Source organism: Hakea prostrata, chromosome 5 (assembly GCF_041222555.1).
Source record: "Hakea prostrata isolate BN-2017 chromosome 5, UWA_Hpros_2, whole genome shotgun sequence".
NCBI lineage: Eukaryota > Viridiplantae > Streptophyta > Magnoliopsida > Proteales > Proteaceae > Hakea > Hakea prostrata.
In genome coordinates, this window is record NC_142604.1 from 12,781,721 (window position 1) to 12,800,002 (window position 18,282).

At 36.5% G+C, this 18,282-nt stretch overlaps 1 protein-coding gene and 1 pseudogene across 1 annotated transcript; both read left to right on the forward strand.

The window, feature by feature from the left end:
• The first annotated feature begins 7,020 nt into the window (after positions 1–7,020).
• Positions 7,021–9,199, forward strand: LOC149015227 (3-ketoacyl-CoA synthase 4 pseudogene; annotated as a pseudogene).
• A 4,556-nt stretch (positions 9,200–13,755) lies between these two features.
• TTN5 (ADP-ribosylation factor family protein) lies at positions 13,756–18,090 on the forward strand. The gene is made up of 5 exons (XM_089155422.1): positions 13,756–14,018; positions 14,134–14,244; positions 14,708–14,870; positions 15,437–15,517; positions 17,887–18,090. The coding sequence occupies exons 1-5, from the start codon at positions 13,954–13,956 to the stop codon at positions 18,022–18,024; spliced, it is 558 nt and encodes a 185-aa protein (XP_089011548.1). The 5' UTR covers positions 13,756–13,953; the 3' UTR covers positions 18,025–18,090.
• Positions 18,091–18,282: the final 192 nt, after the last annotated feature.

Sequence of the window (18,282 nt, forward strand, 5' to 3'; positions counted from 1 at the left end):
CCACCTCGATGTTCCTCCGGCTCTCATGAAAGTTAAGTTTATCTAAAGAATAAAAAGGACCCCGAGAACAAGGAAAAAGATAAGGAACCATGTATGCATATACCCATATGTTGAAACCATGAATGCCTCTAGAACATATATGGTATCCTATATATGGGCTTTGTTGGACTATGTGGGCTAAATTGTTCTAGATATTGGATCACCACCATCCACCCAATTCTGGGCCCACTTGTTTCTTGCAAGAAAACATGGTAAGAAGCCCATGGGCCTAGTGTGTCTTTCACTTTACAAAATAATTTTTAATGACACATAGATCTTCAATGTTTGTCCAATGAGTTATAGGATTCAGTCACGTGTGATATTCTAATCGAAGAACACTCATTAGATTTATAACGTAACCGTTGGATTGAAATACTTTGTGTGACTAAATCCTATACTCATCGGGCATTCATTAGAGAGCTCCTCCAGGGAATGGATCCAAACTCCACCCTTTGAATTTTCTATGATATAAAATAAAGATCGAGATGAGACATAAGTTCCCCTTATTACCTAAAATGTAGTAATACTTTGTTTAGTTCTTAGATTAGAATTTCATGTATGTCGTTGAATTCTATAACTCACTGAGGATTCATTGGGAGAGCTCTTCTAAGGAGAGGATCAAACTCCACCACAGGAGCTTTGTGTGATGTAAAATAAAGATTGAATGAGACATAAACTTCCGTTGTTATCCATAGTAAAATATAATAATAATTCATTGTATGCTCTCAAAGTGAAGATCAATTTGACGTATTTAGTCCCAATATTTAAAATAACTTAAATTCTCAACCCAGTACCCCTGTACCAAAATTCCCTCTCACAGTCCACCTGACACAACCACCTAAGCTATGATAAGAAAACTAATGTAGAAAAAAATTGAAATAGGCCAATATCAATTCAAATCCATCAACTTCAATTCTATTCTTAAAAGTCAGAACTATGGTTGAAATAGAGGTGTCACAGTGTCAATTTTCATTCTATTGATTAAATTTTTAGTGTCTCGATAAAGACACCTATTTATAGTTTCAGTAGCAAACAAGTTAATTAGCAGATAAAGTTAGGATTAGGTTAGATTAAGACAATTGACAAGTCAACTAGATCAACTAATTGAGAATTAATGAATCTAGATAAACTGACACGAAAATGTGTACATGCAGATTTTTGTAACTATAAGTCCTCAGTACTCCTTAACTCTTTAAACAGCTTGGCCAGTAGAACTATTAGTAGTTATGTTTTGAATTGTAGAAGTGATCTAAGCCTCATACAAACTGAGGAATTATGTCCTTTGCTAAAAAAAAAAAAAAAAGAAGCATGATTTATTCAGTTTTTGCATTAGAACCATATTATAAGAATTAACTCAATAATTATAGCATTAATTATGGATAGAAGGATAGATGGGGCATGGGGCATGGGGCATAGGAGTTGTTAGGAGACAAGGATTAAATGAGTTAACGTGGCCACCACCTTTTCTCAATTAATGAAATATGGCGTGTGAGATTTGCTAATTGAATTATGGTTTACTTATCAAAATTGTTGTACATGTTTTGATTTCCTAGTAATGAGGACGAACGAGAGGAACATGGTGACCTTCACTATGAATTACCCATAAAAAAGAAGAAGGTAGACTTCATTATGATAATCACTATTATTAATCAAGCAATTAATGAGAGTTACGTAATTAATTAAACAAGTTGACGGGACCGTTGGATCAGAATATGGAATCTCCACGTGTCAGTTCTACCTTAAATATATGTGGACTATGGTTTAGGTTCACTACTAGTTTACCTAACACCATGAATGTTGATAAAGAGGCCCTATTGCACGTGGGCTATTTTCCAATTGGCCAGACTAGACTTTATGGGACCCATAAGCACCATGGGATGATGTGGACGGTTAGGTTAGAATATATGCATTTTGTTAGAATTAGAGCGATCAATAACACACAGTTGAATAGAAAACAAGGAAGAAGGAGACACGAATTTTACCTTAGTTCACCTCAATATGAGGCTACGTCCAACATTTAGTTTTTTACTATATTCTTCTTGAAAACAACTGCTTATAATATTCTGTTACAAGAGAATATATATAGGTGCTTAGAAACCCTAAGCTATAGCTATTCAACGGTCCATGCCCAAACTGTAAAGAAACTCTGAGGCCCATATAAACATGGACCCTTTACAGCTATGGGGTCGTTGTCCCCACACTTTTGTCGGGACAGCCTCCCTAGACCCCGTGTCTGTCGGCAACACAATGAGAAGTATGAGCCATACTCAACACATTTGATAATGCTTTCATTATTCTATGAGACAAGCTCACATGTAAGATGTAAAATCGTCTTTACATGTTTTTATTCTGAGAAATCCTTCTTTGTTTGGAAATAGTTGTTTTAATAACCTGTTTTAGAAATATTTCCAATTTGACCTGCAATGTGAAAATCAGAACATGAAAAAAATTCAAAAATTTCTAAGTAGGGAAACTTTCGATAAGAAGGAAGGCCTTGTTTGTTACGTGTTTGATATTATGATCACTTTCATGCAAATCCGAAGAAAAGAAGTCTTGTAAACCTAAAAGAGAAGCAAATCAAAATGACAATGAATGATAACGATGATGTAAGGTTTAAAGTATCGGTATCCAGTATTGTATCGGTCAAGTGATTTTAAGAGACGTATCATTCTGTATCGAGTATTGTATCGCTTTGGTTAATGTATTTTAGTAATTAAATGGAGAGACGTATCGAAGTGTATCGTATCGGTTGGGTTAAATATGGATATGTATCGACTAGTATCGTATGGTATCGTATGATACTTTAAACCTTGCCTTGATGTCTTAAGAACAAATTCTAACTAAGACACATATTTTATCTTAGTTCACCTCAATATGAGCATATATCCAACATTTAGTTTTTCATTATATTCTTCTTGAAAACAACTACTTACAATGTTCTGTTACAAGAGAATATATATAGGCGCTTAGAAACCCTAAGCTACAGCTATTCAACCGCCCATGCCCAAATTGTAAAGAAACTCCGAGGCCCACATAAATATGGGCCTTCTACAGGCTATGGGGGCGCTGCTCCCACAACCCCGCTAGGGCAGCCTCCTCGGACCTCGTATCTGTCGGCAACACAGTGAGAAGCATGAGCCATGCATACTCAACACATTTGATAATGCTTTCATTATTCTATGAGATGAGCTCACATATAAAGATGTAAAATCGTCTTTACATTTTTTTTTCCGGTACAAAGACGGAGCTAAACAACCTAAAGGAACAAACAGAAAACTTAACTTAGACAAGACTCTCTATCCACCATGAGAATTCCTTCTAACCCAGCTGGAGGATCTGGGAAGAAAGCCCATGGGTCCAAGGGACAAAGTTGTACCCTAGACATCCAGTCAGCGACTTTGTTTGCTTCTCTACCAAGATGAATAAACCTCAGCTTTCCATTAACGTCTTTACATGTTTTTATTTTGAGAAATCCTACTTTTTTTAGAAATAATTGTTTTAATAAGCCTGTTTTGGAAATATTTCCAATTTGACATGCAAACATGAAGAACATGAAAAAAACTCAGATATTCCTTAAGCAGGGAAATTTTCGATAAGAAGGCCTTGTTTGTTACGTGCTCTGGTATTACGATCACTTTCATACAAATCCAAGGAAAGAAGTCTTGTAAACCTAGAAAAACAAGTCAAGATAACAATGAATGATGACTTGATGTCTTTAAATTTTTAATAGCAAATTGTAACTAAGATTATTAAGAAATGAATGCTATGAGGAAAAATTAACCCATTGGAGTTTAAAAACAAAGCCTAAGAAATTTTTTAGCTTTGCCAGGTCTACACTTTTGGCTTGTTTGATAACTCGTTAAGTGCTTTTATTTTAAAAAAACACCTAAAACAGTTTTTTTTTTCTTTTTCCTGAAGGCTGAATTATAATTTTAGGCATTTGATATGACTTTTAAGGAACTTCTTATATTTAGAATGTCAAATTTCTTGAATATATACCTCTCTTTGAACTCTTACCCTTAAACTTTCATAAATTTCAATTTATGTTTGAAAAAGTACCTAAAACAAAACAATTTTACCAAATGGTTGTCGGTCGATTTTTTTTGTTTCTCAAAGCAGGAAATGTTAGGAACTGATTTTTGGTGAGTTATCAAATTGGTCTTTTATTGTCATTCAAATACTGTCTTCTACATGATAAAAGAATATATTTTAAAGCTAAAAGACAAAAGCCTTAGGCCTCACATAAGAGAATTTTGTGGGGCTCATCAAACAACCACTAGACTTATTTAAAATCTATCTCCTAAGTCTAATACTACTAAATATGAATTGACAATCATGTGTTGCTAAACATAAGACTTGGTCCAAAAAATGAGAATGGACCCAATTAGATGTAACTTGCACTAAATTAACTAGCAAGGCTTGACTAGTGCCCAAGCTTATTTAATGATCCTCAGTTGTCGAGATATAGATATCTTCTTTGTCAATCCATGCAAGACTTCTTAAAATCTCTTTAACCCTTATTCTTATATTGACTCACTTTGACAACTGGCTATTATTTTCTAGAAAATCATACATAGTTATCGAGTCCTATCACATCATAATCAAAGGTGTAAAATGTTTGTTCATGGGAAATCCCATGGTTGACACGAAATGAAATAATTGTTTTTCTAAAAAACAAAAATGAAATGCACTTAAATGGTAATTATTTATTTATTTTTGGTGGTGAAAGCTGTTTATTCATATTCAACATACCAACTCCATACTTCTTCAACAATGTATTAAATGCTGCAAAAAATAGGTAACAAGACATAAATTTAATGGTATGAAATCTAGATGGCTCCTTTACTATACCAATGAATTCTATATAACTATTATGGGCTTTTTCCGTATCTATTTTTATATTTCCTTTTGCTTATTTACAACAAATTAAAACACAAATTTATTTTAATAAAATAAAAAAGGTTTAGTAATTTTTATTTATAATTGATTATAATGAAAAATAAGTTTAGTATCTTTAAAATAAAAAGTTGTAACTCTAATCTTAGAAATCAATTCCATGCTAATCTCTTCTTCTTCCTTCCTCAAATCAATCAATCTTGCAATCCTAAACTTAGAAATCTCAAGCAACTTATAAGCCTAGTATTCATTACCTCTATTATTTCTTTCACCTCGAATTATCTTAGAATTTTTCTTGGATAAGAAGGAAGTAGAGGATGCATTAGCCTCCATAGAAGATGAAAAAATGAGATAAGATTCAAGGGCGAATGATTTGATTGAAAAAAGACAATCGATATAAGTAGTTTCTTCTACTTTGTGTTGAAAATGTAGAAGAGAAGGTAGTTGAAGAGAGAGAGAGAGAGACAGTGACACTAGGATTTATGCGGTTCGATTGTATTCAATCTATGTCCATGGGAGAGTTTCAGATGTTTTCACTATTGTAAAGAGTTATGTACATAGCTTCCTTATATAGAGATAGAGTCCTTGTTCATCAGTGTTCTAGGACTCTTGTAGTTGTGATCTTCTAGATACCCTAAGTTACAGTGTTTGTATTTACATGAAGATAGGTGTTTTAGATTACATAAAATATTGACCAGGGATTTGTAGCAATTGTAATCTGTATTAAAGTCTTATTTGGGTTGGCTAGAGTCTTTGTGAGTACCAATTGTAGAGACCTTCTTAGATGTAGTGACTAATGTACGTTTGATCAATTGTGGAACTTTTAGAAGCAATCTTCTTGGATGTAGTGGCTAGTGTTTGATCAGCTGTGGAAGTCTTAGAAGCAACCTTAACCGCATAAGCTTGAGATGGAGTGGTGGCTAGGGTTTTGGTTGATTTTTCAGAAATATCCCTAATAATTTGGAATTTAACTTGAATGACAAGGAATGACAAAAGGCAAAGAAAGAGAGAGATGGGAACCTGAAGAAAATTGAATGTCTTAAGAAGCTTTCATAAGACGAGACACGAGTAGAGAAACAAAGTTATATGAATAGAAGTAGAGGGTCTTGGATCACCAAAAAAAAAAAAAAAAGGGTTTTCATTGAAAAAAAAAAAGTACTTTTAAGTCATTGACCTTTCAATAAAGAATCTTATGGTTGGAAAGGAAATAAATTCTCTTGTGGTGTATTTTTAGATAATATTAATGTGAATACATACAATCATGTGTTAGGGTGGTAGAAAAATGAGAGACTACCCGTGATATTGATTTCATACCCACCCTTTGCTGGAATTGTTTGGTCTGAATCAAATATTAAACATATGATTACATACAAGATGGTGATTTGCGATAGAAATACGAAAGAGAACCACATGCACACAAAACATAAAGATCTACGTACTATACTTAAGATGGTTTGCATTCAAGGTCAAAATAGTAATCGTTGAACAAGAATCCTTGGACCCACAATCAATTATTTCATAAAGTTCAAAATCCTGGACAAGGTCGCTTATTGTGTAGCTGTCAATGGCCGACATTGAAGGATAGCCATGCTAACACGCCCAGGCCTTCAAATGGGCCTCGAAACATTTTACATAATGAAAATTATTTTCTCCAAAATTCCATATATGAGACCCTCATCAATAAATTGCCATCTACCAAAAAAAAACCAAGAAAATTTTTAATGCTTTCACGTATGTAAGTCATACCAGCTGGTCCAATTAATAAGGTAGCTGGCAGTTCATCCCCAAGCACCGAAAAAAAGGATTAGTTATTCAGATTTAAAAAAAATAATGGGCCCATTACTTGGGTTGGATCAACACGGTGGATGATTGGTTCTTAATTCTTCTTCAATTTTAACAATGAACTAAGGATGATTCTTATATTAATTCTTCTACTTTCTTTAGCTTTATAGGTGTTAGATATCATATACCAATCCTCCAAATTATGGGTATTTCGTTAGATGTCAATATCATTGCAGGTTTCTATAATTTGTAATTACTTCAGAATGTTAATAAGAAAGGGATGGAACACCTTGATGATCTTATTGCACTGGAACCAATATTTCTTCCTATTCTCTTTGGGTTTATTCTCTCTATATGTAGGAGACTCATCAGTCACCAAGCTTAAGCTACTGTTCCTTGGTTCATAGTGCTGGTTATCAACAGGAACAGAAAGCGTTTGGGTAAGAAATTAAGGATTCAAAAACAGATAACCATAGTTTTATCTTTTCTTATTTTGGTCTACCTGGGTCGTTGATGTTGTTGTATCTACCTATTCCATGCCCTCCTTACACTCAGCCTCTGCTGCCAGTTGCCCATTTTTGTGTAAATCAACTTCTCTACGATTTGCTTTCTTGTCTCTGAAGTATCCCCACAAAGATATATAAATAGCAGCAAGCACCGTACTGCTGCTTCATCTTTAGAAACAATTCCATCTCTGTGCCTCCATTTCTTCCCATTTTTATCCAAGACAGATCAGTCAAGCTCTAGTTTAGCTGCCATGGAAGGAGGAGGAGAAGAGAAGGAGCAGTGAGGAGTGTGAATCTGAAGTATGTGAAGTTGGGTTACCATTACTTGATGACCTATCTCTTGACCTTCTTGCTTTTACCTCTCATGGCTGTGGTTGTGGTTGAAGCTTCAAAGTTAAGCCCAGAAGATATTCGTCAGCTATGGCAACAGCTTCGGTACAACACGGCAAGTGTAATGGTGTGTTTTTCTTTACTGGTTTTTGGGTCGACGGTTTACTTCACGACCCGACCGAGACCCGTTTACCTCGTCGACTTCGCCTGCTATCGTCCACCACCTCACCTCAAAGTTCAGTTCGAGAAGTTCATGAGACACTCAACTCTAATGGGTGACTTCAACGAGTCATCACTCGAGTTTCAACGCAAGATCCTGGAACGATCCGGACTCGGCGAGGAGACTTACGTTCCTGATGCCATGCAACACTTACCTCCAAGGCCGTCCATGGCTGCCGCGAGAGAAGAAGCCGAACAAGTCATGTTTGGTGCTCTTGATATTCTTTTCAAGAACACAAATTTAAACCCAAAAGACATCGGTGTCCTCGTCGTGAATTGCAGTCTCTTCAACCCAACTCCTTCTCTCTCTGCCATGATCGTAAATAAGTACAAGTTGAGAGGTAATATCAAAAGCTTCAATCTTGGTGGAATGGGTTGCAGTGCAGGAGTTATCGCCGTTGATCTAGCAAAGGAAATGCTGCAGGTGCACAGAAACACCTACGCTGTCGTAGTGAGCACGGAGAACATAACTCAAAACTGGTATTTCGGAAACGAGAAGTCGATGCTGATACCAAACTGTCTCTTCCGTGTCGGCTGCGCCGCCGTGTTATTATCCAACAAAGCCGCCGACCGGCGGAGGGCAAAGTATAAGCTTATTCACGTGGTGAGGACCCACCGTGGATCCGACGATACGGCCTTCAACTGCGTGTATCAAAAGCAGGACAGCGTAGGCAAAACCGGCGTCTCATTGTCGAAGGATTTAATGGCTATTGCTGGTGGAGCATTGAAGGCGAACATAACCACCCTGGGCCCACTGGTCCTACCAATCAGCGAACAGCTTCTCTTCTTCTTTACTCTGGTGGCGAAGAAGCTATTCAATGCAAAGGTGAAAGCATATATACCAGATTTCAAGCTGTCGTTCAACCATTTCTGCATTCATGCTGGAGGGAGAGGAGTGATTGATGAGCTGGAGAAGAATCTTCAACTACTGCCTGTACACGTGGAAGCATCTCGGATGACGTTGCACCGATTTGGGAACACGTCATCGAGTTCTATCTGGTATGAGCTGGCATACACGGAAGCTAAAGGAAGGATGAAGAAGGGACACCGTGTATGGCAGATCGCGTTTGGGAGTGGGTTCAAGTGTAACAGCTCAGTGTGGGAAGCGATGAGGAATGTGAAGCCTTCACCAAACAGTCCCTGGGAAGACAGCATCGACAAATATCCTGTCAAAATACTGGCTTAATAATAATCAAGAACAAAACACTATTAGAGCCAGAGATAAACACGCTTTTGTTTCTAATTGTGATTATTATTCCTAATTAGCATGCCTATATACTTGTGTTATTAGTTCAAGATAGTCTACTGGTTTTCTTTTTTCTTCTTCTCTCTTTTGGTAAACAGATAGCCTACTGGTTGCAACTCTTTTTGTGTACTCAATTATTACTTAAGGAAATACTTTTAGACAGATTTTTTTTTAATTGTTTTTCAAGCGAGAGAGGATCCAAGAAGAGGAATTTGACCATGCTATCTCGCTTAAAACAGAAGGTAAATCATATACTTGGCGGATTTCGATTCAATTTTAAGTAATACCTTGTGTTGCTTTATCATCCATCCTTTAGATGATATTGATATGGGCAAATCCTATTGAATCGAATTGGTGAAAACTGACTAAGTTTAGTACGGTTCGACTAAACTATGGTTGGACCATGAATGAACCAAGATGTAACTAGTAACGTCTGTCTGAGTTATAAGTAACTTCTTTGACGTTTGGTGTAAGGATCTTAATCAAGTTGGGAAGTTCGGATTGCTCTTAGACTTCAGGTTAGACTCAACAATCATAATGCGAATAAACACACACTTTCTCTAAACAGATAAGACTCGATTGTTGAGTTTAGATCGAATTCAATCACAATATTGACAAGCTACCCTCAACTATAAATATTCATACCCTCACCAATGGTTAGGAATGCATTTATGAATCATTCATTTCCAACTGACAACTACTTCCAGCAATCTGCTTTCTTCATTTAAAATCAGATATTCGACTAATTTGATCGTTGGAAGCGTTACTCGACCAACTCAGTAGAGTATGTTCTTGCAGGTATACTTGATCGTGAGGTCGAGCAGGATTTTGTAGCAATAGATATCATGCACTAAAAATTAAATTGTAAATTTATGTTCAGTCAAAACACTGTTAGAGACGTTTGTTTTCTTGAACATATCTGAGTGATGAATAGAAAAACAATAAGAAATGTCAACAACAGACAATCAAATATCCCTTGGCCTACAAGACAAAGGGGCCTCGAATGATTGTATCAACCTTATCGTGGTTTTATTTTTTTTGGCCAAAACAAGAAAACCTTATCATGGTCTTAAATCCTAGGTTACTCAATCCTAATTCTTTTCTTTTTTCTATTTGCACGCCAAAATCTAATGTTTTGTCTTTTCTCTCCATTCTCATGGAGATAGTAGTTGGAACTTGGAGCTTTCTTCTGGATATCAAATACCACATTCATGGTAATATAAGAAAGGATAATTAATTGAATGTAACATTTTATTGATCTAAAACTTTGAACATGAGAAAAAGGCTTTGACCATTACTATCAAGTATCAACCATCAAATCGACCTCTCCACTGAGAATTGAGGTTCTTAATCATTTCACTAACTTTCCATTGACAAAAGAAAAGAATCATTAATATGATATTTCAACCGGATACCTACCGATATAGTCATCCCACGGAAGTGTAGGAGTTGGGTCCAAGTCATGAAGGGCCTCCCAAACTGTTGTATCACATTTGAAGCCACACCCAAATGACAACTGGCACACCCAGTGACCCTTCCTCTTCCTTCCCTTTGCTTCAATATATGCTGACTCATACCATACAAGGGTGTAATTGCGTATCGAACAACGACATCTAAAACCACACCGTTCAAAATTTGGTACAGTACGTACCAAAATTGAATTTCTTCAATATTGTTCCGATTTCAGGAACTCATATTGTCGATACGTACCGAATTGGTACCGTACGTACCAAATTAAGGGATTTTAAATGTAATTTTACAATTAAAACGCTTTACTTTTACTATGATTTAGTTTTTCATTCCGTCATTCACTCCTTTTTTAAGATTTATTTGCTTTATCTCTAGTAATATCATATTCTATCAATTGTTTTATTGCAATTTTTAGAATTTTAATGAACTACTAACAAAAGTGGTATGAATTCATTCATACCAAAATTGTATCGCACTAGATACCGTGTTTTTGCACCAATTTAATACCGTAACTGTACCGAATTGTTTTTGTAAATACCAAAACCTTACTATACTATATAAATTAGGTACAATACGCTTCTGGTTTTCAGTATTCAAAGTTGATATCGTACCGATGGACACCCTTAATATCATATAGTACTTGAAGGCGTATTCCCAAAACAATGAAGCCACATTCGAGATGCTTCCACGTGTACGGTCTGCGACTGTAGTGTCTTCCCCCACCTCATTGAACGTAGCCCTTCCACCCTCATGTATGCAAAAGTGATCAAAACCAATTTAAAATCAGGTAGTTAGAGATGCACCTTATCATCCCAACACCAACCTCTGCACCCACATGGCAGCGTAATAAAGCTTCTCGCTGACTGGTAGAACAAGTGGGGCCATTGTCGTCAGATTGACCCTAATAGCATCTGCAGCTTTCACCGTCAGATTCTTCTATAACGAGATCCCAACCTTCCCGACTTCGTCATGCACCGGCAAAGCAAGCTAGGAGAGTAATATAACGATGACGGCGTAGATGGATACGCTTGATTGAAGAAGAAGCCAGAGTTTTTTTTGTTTTTTTTTTTTTTTTTTTGGTAGCTGGCAAGTTTATATTAAGAGGCTGCGGGATGGGTGCGAACCTAAGACATCCCATGAGAGTTTGGGCTTTTAAGGACTCAACTAACCCACCAATGGTTTGTTCTTGTTCTTGGATTTTTATCAGATCTATTTCTTTGTTTCCTTTTGGATGAAGGATACATGTTCATAGATGTGATTGATGGACATATGTCCTTCATTCGAAGGAAAATGGATAGTCTATTTCTTTGTCAGAAATGGACTGCATAAAATTCCATATGTTTTATGATGTTCTATTATTAATCTATTGGTGTCATAGATGGAATGTCCAAAATGCACCTCGTTGGCTGTTGGTTTGCAAGACTAGGACAATTAGCACAAATTTAGCCCTTATTGCTATTGGTTTTCCATGAGTTCGAGTAGGATGTGAGGGTTAATTTCTTAAAAAACCCTCTTATTTCAGCAAGTTATACGTTCAGGAACTCTGAGGGGGTGGCTTAGTTGGCAAAAGACCAATGCTTCCACATAGAAGGTCAAAGTTCAAATCCCTAATGACCTGGGGTGAAGCCCCTTCTATATTAATTATATAAAAACTCCCTTGAGATGTAGTCGTCGTGCGCACAAGCTAACTCGGATGAACTTTAGATTAAAAAAATTAAATTATACTTTCAGGGTTATTGGCTTTATCTTTTCATCTTGAACTGGTGTCATTCTTTCTGTATTTAACCCAATTTTATTGGTTATTTGGTTGATTTTTTGCTATAGGGTTTGGGTGTATTTTGTTATAGGGCGATCTCTTCTTCTTCTCCCCTGTGTTTGGTGTATGCTATAATGGTGACTTAGAGAGGTTTTTGCATGACTTTGTAAGGTTTGGAGTCTCAGGTATGGGATTCATTGTCTTGAGTCAAGCTACAATATATTGTATGGACGTTGATCTTGTTTTAGTGCATTGCGTTCTATCTTGAGCCCTTAAAACGCAGGTCACTTGACCAAATTCCGTCAACAAATGATTTTGTGTTCTTTCTCTTCTATGTCACTTGCATTTGATTCTCCATTGTTTGGATATGATTATTGAGGCCTGTCATAGGACTTGGGCTCAAAATTTTGATGTTGAACGACAGGTATACGCCCCCTTCAAAATTGGGATAGGATGGCCCAAATCCTAATTAGGGCTAGGTCAAGATTGGTTTGTTAGAATTACCCGACCTTGTATCTCACCATATTAAAGGTTATTTTTGATAAAATAAGCTCAAAAGTATGAAAATATATGCATTGCTTTGTTTTGTGACTAAATCAGTGCTAATCAGGGTTAAATATCCAACCAAGACTTTGCCAAGTTGCCAAGCCCTACCTTGACCCTATAACAAATGGCTTAGGATCAAAGTTAAGAATAGACTGAAGTATTCAGGATCATGGCTAGGGATTTAAATAATATTCTCGATCTTTTTATGTTCTAATAGTAATCTAGGAATGTTTTATCATTGGATTTTGTTCAAGAGCAGTGTCAATATGCAAGACTGTAAGCCAATTTCTACTCCTCTTCCCGTTAATTTCAAGTTATCCTCAAATATGTGTCCTAGCAATGAAGCAAAGAGGATGAAGATGTCTCGAATACCGTATGCATCAGCAGTGAGAAATCTGATTTTCGCTATGATATGTACAAGACCGGACATTGCACATGCAGTGGGAGTAATTAATCGGCATATGACGAATCCAAGACGAGAGCATTGGATTATAGTGAAGAGGATCCTAAGATACATTAAACGAACTTCGGATATTGCTCTATGTTATGGAGGATTTGAATTTACTGTCAGAGGATATGTTGATTATAATTTTGCAGGTGATCTTGATAAAATGATCTTGATTTTACTGTTCAGAGCAGCGGATGGCCTAAATTCACTGTTTAGTCCAGATAAAATCTAGACCGTACAATTAAACCACATGTAAATTCTCCGAATTAACTAAATCACACATAAAAGGTACAGATGTCTACTGCTTCGAGCAGCACTGCTTTTAGGAATCAAGAATAGGCCTTAATTATAATGAGACTGATTAGGGTTTAGCCCTTCTACCATAAAAAAGAAGGAAATGATTTAGCCCATTTTCTATTATAATGAGACTGATTAGGGTTTAGCCCTTCTACCATAAAAAAGAAGGAAAGGATTTAGCCCATTTTCTTTTTGGTAAGCTAGGATTTAGCCCATCTAGATGCAGATTGGAAATTGGAATGCACACTGCTCGTCCATCCGTTGGATCAAATGTTCTACTGGGCTAGCGCGAAGGAGATGATCTCCATTTTCTTTTGCCTATTGGAAATTTAAGTTGGAGGGAAGGATAAAGGTATCACGATTCACTGGGATCGATTCGTCGTAAGTCGATCTGATTCAAGCTGGTTTCTGTTGCTCAATGGGGCTTCTTAGCATCATCAGGAAAATCAAAAGGAAAGAGAAAGAGATGAGGATTCTTATGGTGTATGTTCTTATTGCCTTCTTCTTCACTGCTTACCACCAATTATTTCTAGCGCTGCTGCTCACTATTTTGCTTCTCTCTTCTGTTCTCTTTGTTCCACCCTATTATTCTTGCAAGGGGTCTCGATAATTCCGGGAAGACCACGATTGTGCTAAAAATTAATGGGGAGGACACAAGCGTTATCAGTCCCACATTGGGCTTTAATATCAAGACAATCAGATATGACAAGTAAGTCTCTATATTTATCCTTCAAAAGCAGAAGTGATTACTGAAGGTTTTAATATAAATATCTGCATTTGGGTTTTCATTTCTGTTTAATTTAAGCTAGGTTGATGGCGTGTGTGGTTTTCTTTTTTCAAATGCTCTCAGAGGAATTTTGTCATATAGGTGATGCTGATATGGCATCTAAGTTGTTATGATTAACCTGGGATAGTTCCCTCTCTGATATGATTGTAGATAAATGCGAGGGGGATTGGAGACCAAACAGTATCATTGGTTTCTTTATCAAATTCTTGAGCTACCACCTTAATTGTAATTCAGTAACTGTTTTCTTCTGTTCAATGGTGGCACTATATAGCTTTCCTAGTTTAATTTCCCAGCTGCCATATTTCTGATGTCTTCTGCTGGTCCTGAAACTGCAACTTGTTATGCATAGTATACATTGATATTTCATTTGGTATGACTTTGCCAGGTATGTGCTTAACATATGGGATGTGGGTGGGCAGAAAACGATAAGAGCTTATTGGAGAAACTACTTTGAACAGACTGATGGTTTGGTTTGGGTGGTCGATAGTTCAGATGTTAGAAGATTAGATGATTGCAAAATGGAGTTGGATAATCTTTTGAAAGAAGAGGTATTTATAGTTTAGTTTCTTGCAAAATCATGTTTCTTATCCTTTCATATGGATCGTTAGCTTACAAAATTATTCATGGGGACGTGTCTGACTGATATGAGACCAAAAACACCAGTCATTCTCATTGGATCAAGCTACCCTTTCTGCGAGGTCTTCCCCTTGCTACCTACTCGATAAGTGCAACAGCTGATAGTTTGTTCAACATTCATTCTATTTCGTGCCTTTAGTGTGCTTCGTTCAGTGCAAGTATAAAGAAGTTTTTCTATTTATGTACTTGAAAATCAAACTCTGCAATGGTGGTTTACCCCTGTACCAATCTTTATCTATGTCCATTAATCCATAATGCCAATAAAGAAAGCCAATTTGGATATGCAATCTATAAGTAGTACTTTCAGATAGTTCTGATTTTTCTATGATTAACAATTTTTTTTGTTGCATTCTAAGGTGTACTTTGAATACTCCATTACTTGGTGAGTTGTCATAATTTCTCTAAAAGAAAAAAGAAATAGAAGGTTTGGTTGATGTTTGTTCCATTTTCTCTGATCATGTGTTTGTGCTTTTGACAGAGGTTATCTGGAGCATCCTTATTGATACTAGCAAATAAGCAGGACATACAAGGTGCTTTGACACCAAATGAAATATCTAAGGTAAGGTTACTGGCTGATACTATTGTGATTCTGAGTAAACCATTCTTTTGACCTATTTATGGTTCATAGAATGACTTGTAATTGATCAGGAACAGGGAGCTGAATAAATGGATGTGATCTTTTAAGGAATTGATGATTTCTGTTCTGCGTTTGAGGATTTGACATTGAATCATTGTTCTGGAACATTAGGACTCAGTTTTCATCATCTCATGAATAATTTAGGAGGATGTTTATCCATGATTTAATTTGGGTGGATGAAGTGTATACATGTCTGCAAGTGTATTTGTTGGGTGCTTAGGAATCATTTGAAGGTAAAATTTATTAGGATGTGAAGCATTATACTGCAGTCAAGAAATTTTAAATCTATGAAAAGACCATACGTAAGATAAAGAATTTGAAATGGGTGAGTGATAACCATCAGAAATATAAATCAAATAACTGCAAGTAAGGGAACCTATCATTGATTGGTGATACATTGGAGATCAGATCGAGATGGTAAAACTATGTGCTATGGAGATTTCTGTTCTGGCCAGTGAGGCATGTATTTAGTTCCTTTCAGGGAGGGAGGTGAAAACTGATCAATTGTTAACAAGCTTTTATCAACTTAGTGTCAAGCTGCCATATACAATTGGGTGCAAGTTCTATATTTTGGTACAAGTTGGAGGACCCAGAATAATAAGGACTGGGCTAAAAGGGGTATGGGTTTATTGTGAGAAAAGTCATAATAGCTCAGGTGGTAAATACAACATCCATGTGATTGAACCTGTAAATAGGGAGTAGAATCATAAGACAGGACCTGGAGGCTGAGCCAAAGTAATAGGGATTTGGTTTAGTTTATAAAACTCTATCTTAAAGGGCGAGGAATCACTGCCTGGTTGTGAGTTCCCTGCACCAGTGTGGGGACTGATGAGAGCATGTGGAAGGGCATTAACATGGATGAGTTGTGGTAAATTTTGCAAGTTACCTATTCTGCGCACAGGAGCCTTGCAAACAGAAAACATTCTATTTGCCATTTTCAGTTTCCCTTTTAAGTTACATTGATGTCAAAATTGTCCAAGTCTTTCTTGCATGTTTCCTTTTGATTTCCTTGACTAAATTCTAGCCTTGACCTTCAAAGAAATGGTTATGGTTTCATAGCTATTACTGCTGCTGCAGTACCATTACTTGACTGCAAAAGCGTTCTCTAGTGTTGTAAAAGGGGAAACTGTGGTTTTCCTGTGAAGATTGCTTCGAAGTGAGGCACAAGGAGAATGCTTGAGGCTTAATATTTTTGAGTCATGTCTAAAGGGTGTTGGTCACATAATGGATTTGCCCTCAAAACATAAAATCTTTTCACACCTGCCTTGAGATTTGCAGATGATATTAATGCCTTTGCTCAAGATGTTTAATTTTGTTTTTATTAGAGTTTAAATTTTGTGTGAGACACAATTTATTCAATTGCTTATGTCCACACTGATGCTGTTAACCATCTCATGAGTGGAGCTCTTGTGGAGATGGAAGTTCTGAGATTGTTATGATCATTAGATTAGATCAGGCTAAGATTTTGGTTTGGTGCGTCTCCCAGTCACATATGTGGGCATTCTCGTTGTTCATATTTGTTTCATATGTATCCTATCAAGTCTAATTAGGTTACTTCTTGCTGTTTTACTGTATAGACTGGATATCAAGGATGCTCTATTTGTTTGTTTTGAATTGAGGTCTGATGATGTTCTTTCTCCCTTTTCCATGTATATGGGAACAAAACTTTCTTTAACAATTGAGGAATAATGTTAGTTTCCTTCTACATTCATTAATAAAACTTTTATGCTTAGTTGATGAATGCATGTGCACCCACCCACTTATATTAGATTGTTAGTACCCCACATCCAATATGGAGTCCTGTAAATTCATGGAGTGCTGCAGATGCCCTGATTTCCTCCTCTGGACTCTTCAGCTTAGTGGGGACGTTTGTTAGCCCCAAGGGCAGTGATAGTCGGGGATGCTTAGATACATATGTTTGTGGATGATGCTTTTGGGATAGAACAATGAAGTTCATATTTAGTGGCTGAATTGATGTCATCTTAGACGAGGGGAATTTTTATTTTTATTTTTTTTACCTCACTTCAAGCATCAGTGTTTCTCATATGACTTTGGAGTTGTATCCGGTTTCAAATTAGGGGCACTTTTAACCAAAGTAGCTAAACATCCAAAAGAGAGGCTTTTCCCTTATCTATTTCACATTATTTTTTAGAGTCAATTTAAAGCTATGATGAATTTGTTCTTCAGTCGGACAAATCTTCTAACAAAAACTTTCACATTGGTTATTATTTCTCTGCTGCATATGCGATTCTTTTGAGTTACTGATTCATCTCCTGCATCATACGTTGCAGGTGCTCAATTTGGATGCTATGGACAAAACCCGTCACTGGAATATTGTTGGTTGTAGTGCATTCACAGGAGAAGGATTGCTTGGAGGATTTGATTGGTTGGTTCAAGACATTGCTTCTCGAATCTATGTCCTTGACTAGATCCTGGACCAATTTCAGTAACTGGAAGTGTGTTCGTTCAGACTTCTTTCTTGCAAATTCCCATTGGCCATTGCATCTTTGTGAATTATCTTAAGATTTTATTTTGAGTTGTCTTGAATAGCTCATCCAAAGTGAATATCACTATGATTTGCTTGTTACTAAAAATATCTTACCCCAAAGCATGGCAGAACTGAGGATTGTAGTTATGGTTCAGTTTAAAAAGAATGGTCTATTTGTAACGTTTCACAGATGACAGGG

Bases quoted from the DNA above. Each gene is read 5' to 3' on its own strand.
- TTN5 (XM_089155422.1), top strand. From the start codon at position 13,954: ATGGGGCTTCTTAGCATCATCAGGAAAATCAAAAGGAAAGAGAAAGAG. The intron at 14,245-14,707 runs GTAAGTCTCTAT...TGACTTTGCCAG, and splicing joins AAGACAATCAGATATGACAA to GTATGTGCTTAACATATGGG. The intron at 15,518-17,886 runs GTAAGGTTACTG...CATACGTTGCAG, and splicing joins CACCAAATGAAATATCTAAG to GTGCTCAATTTGGATGCTAT.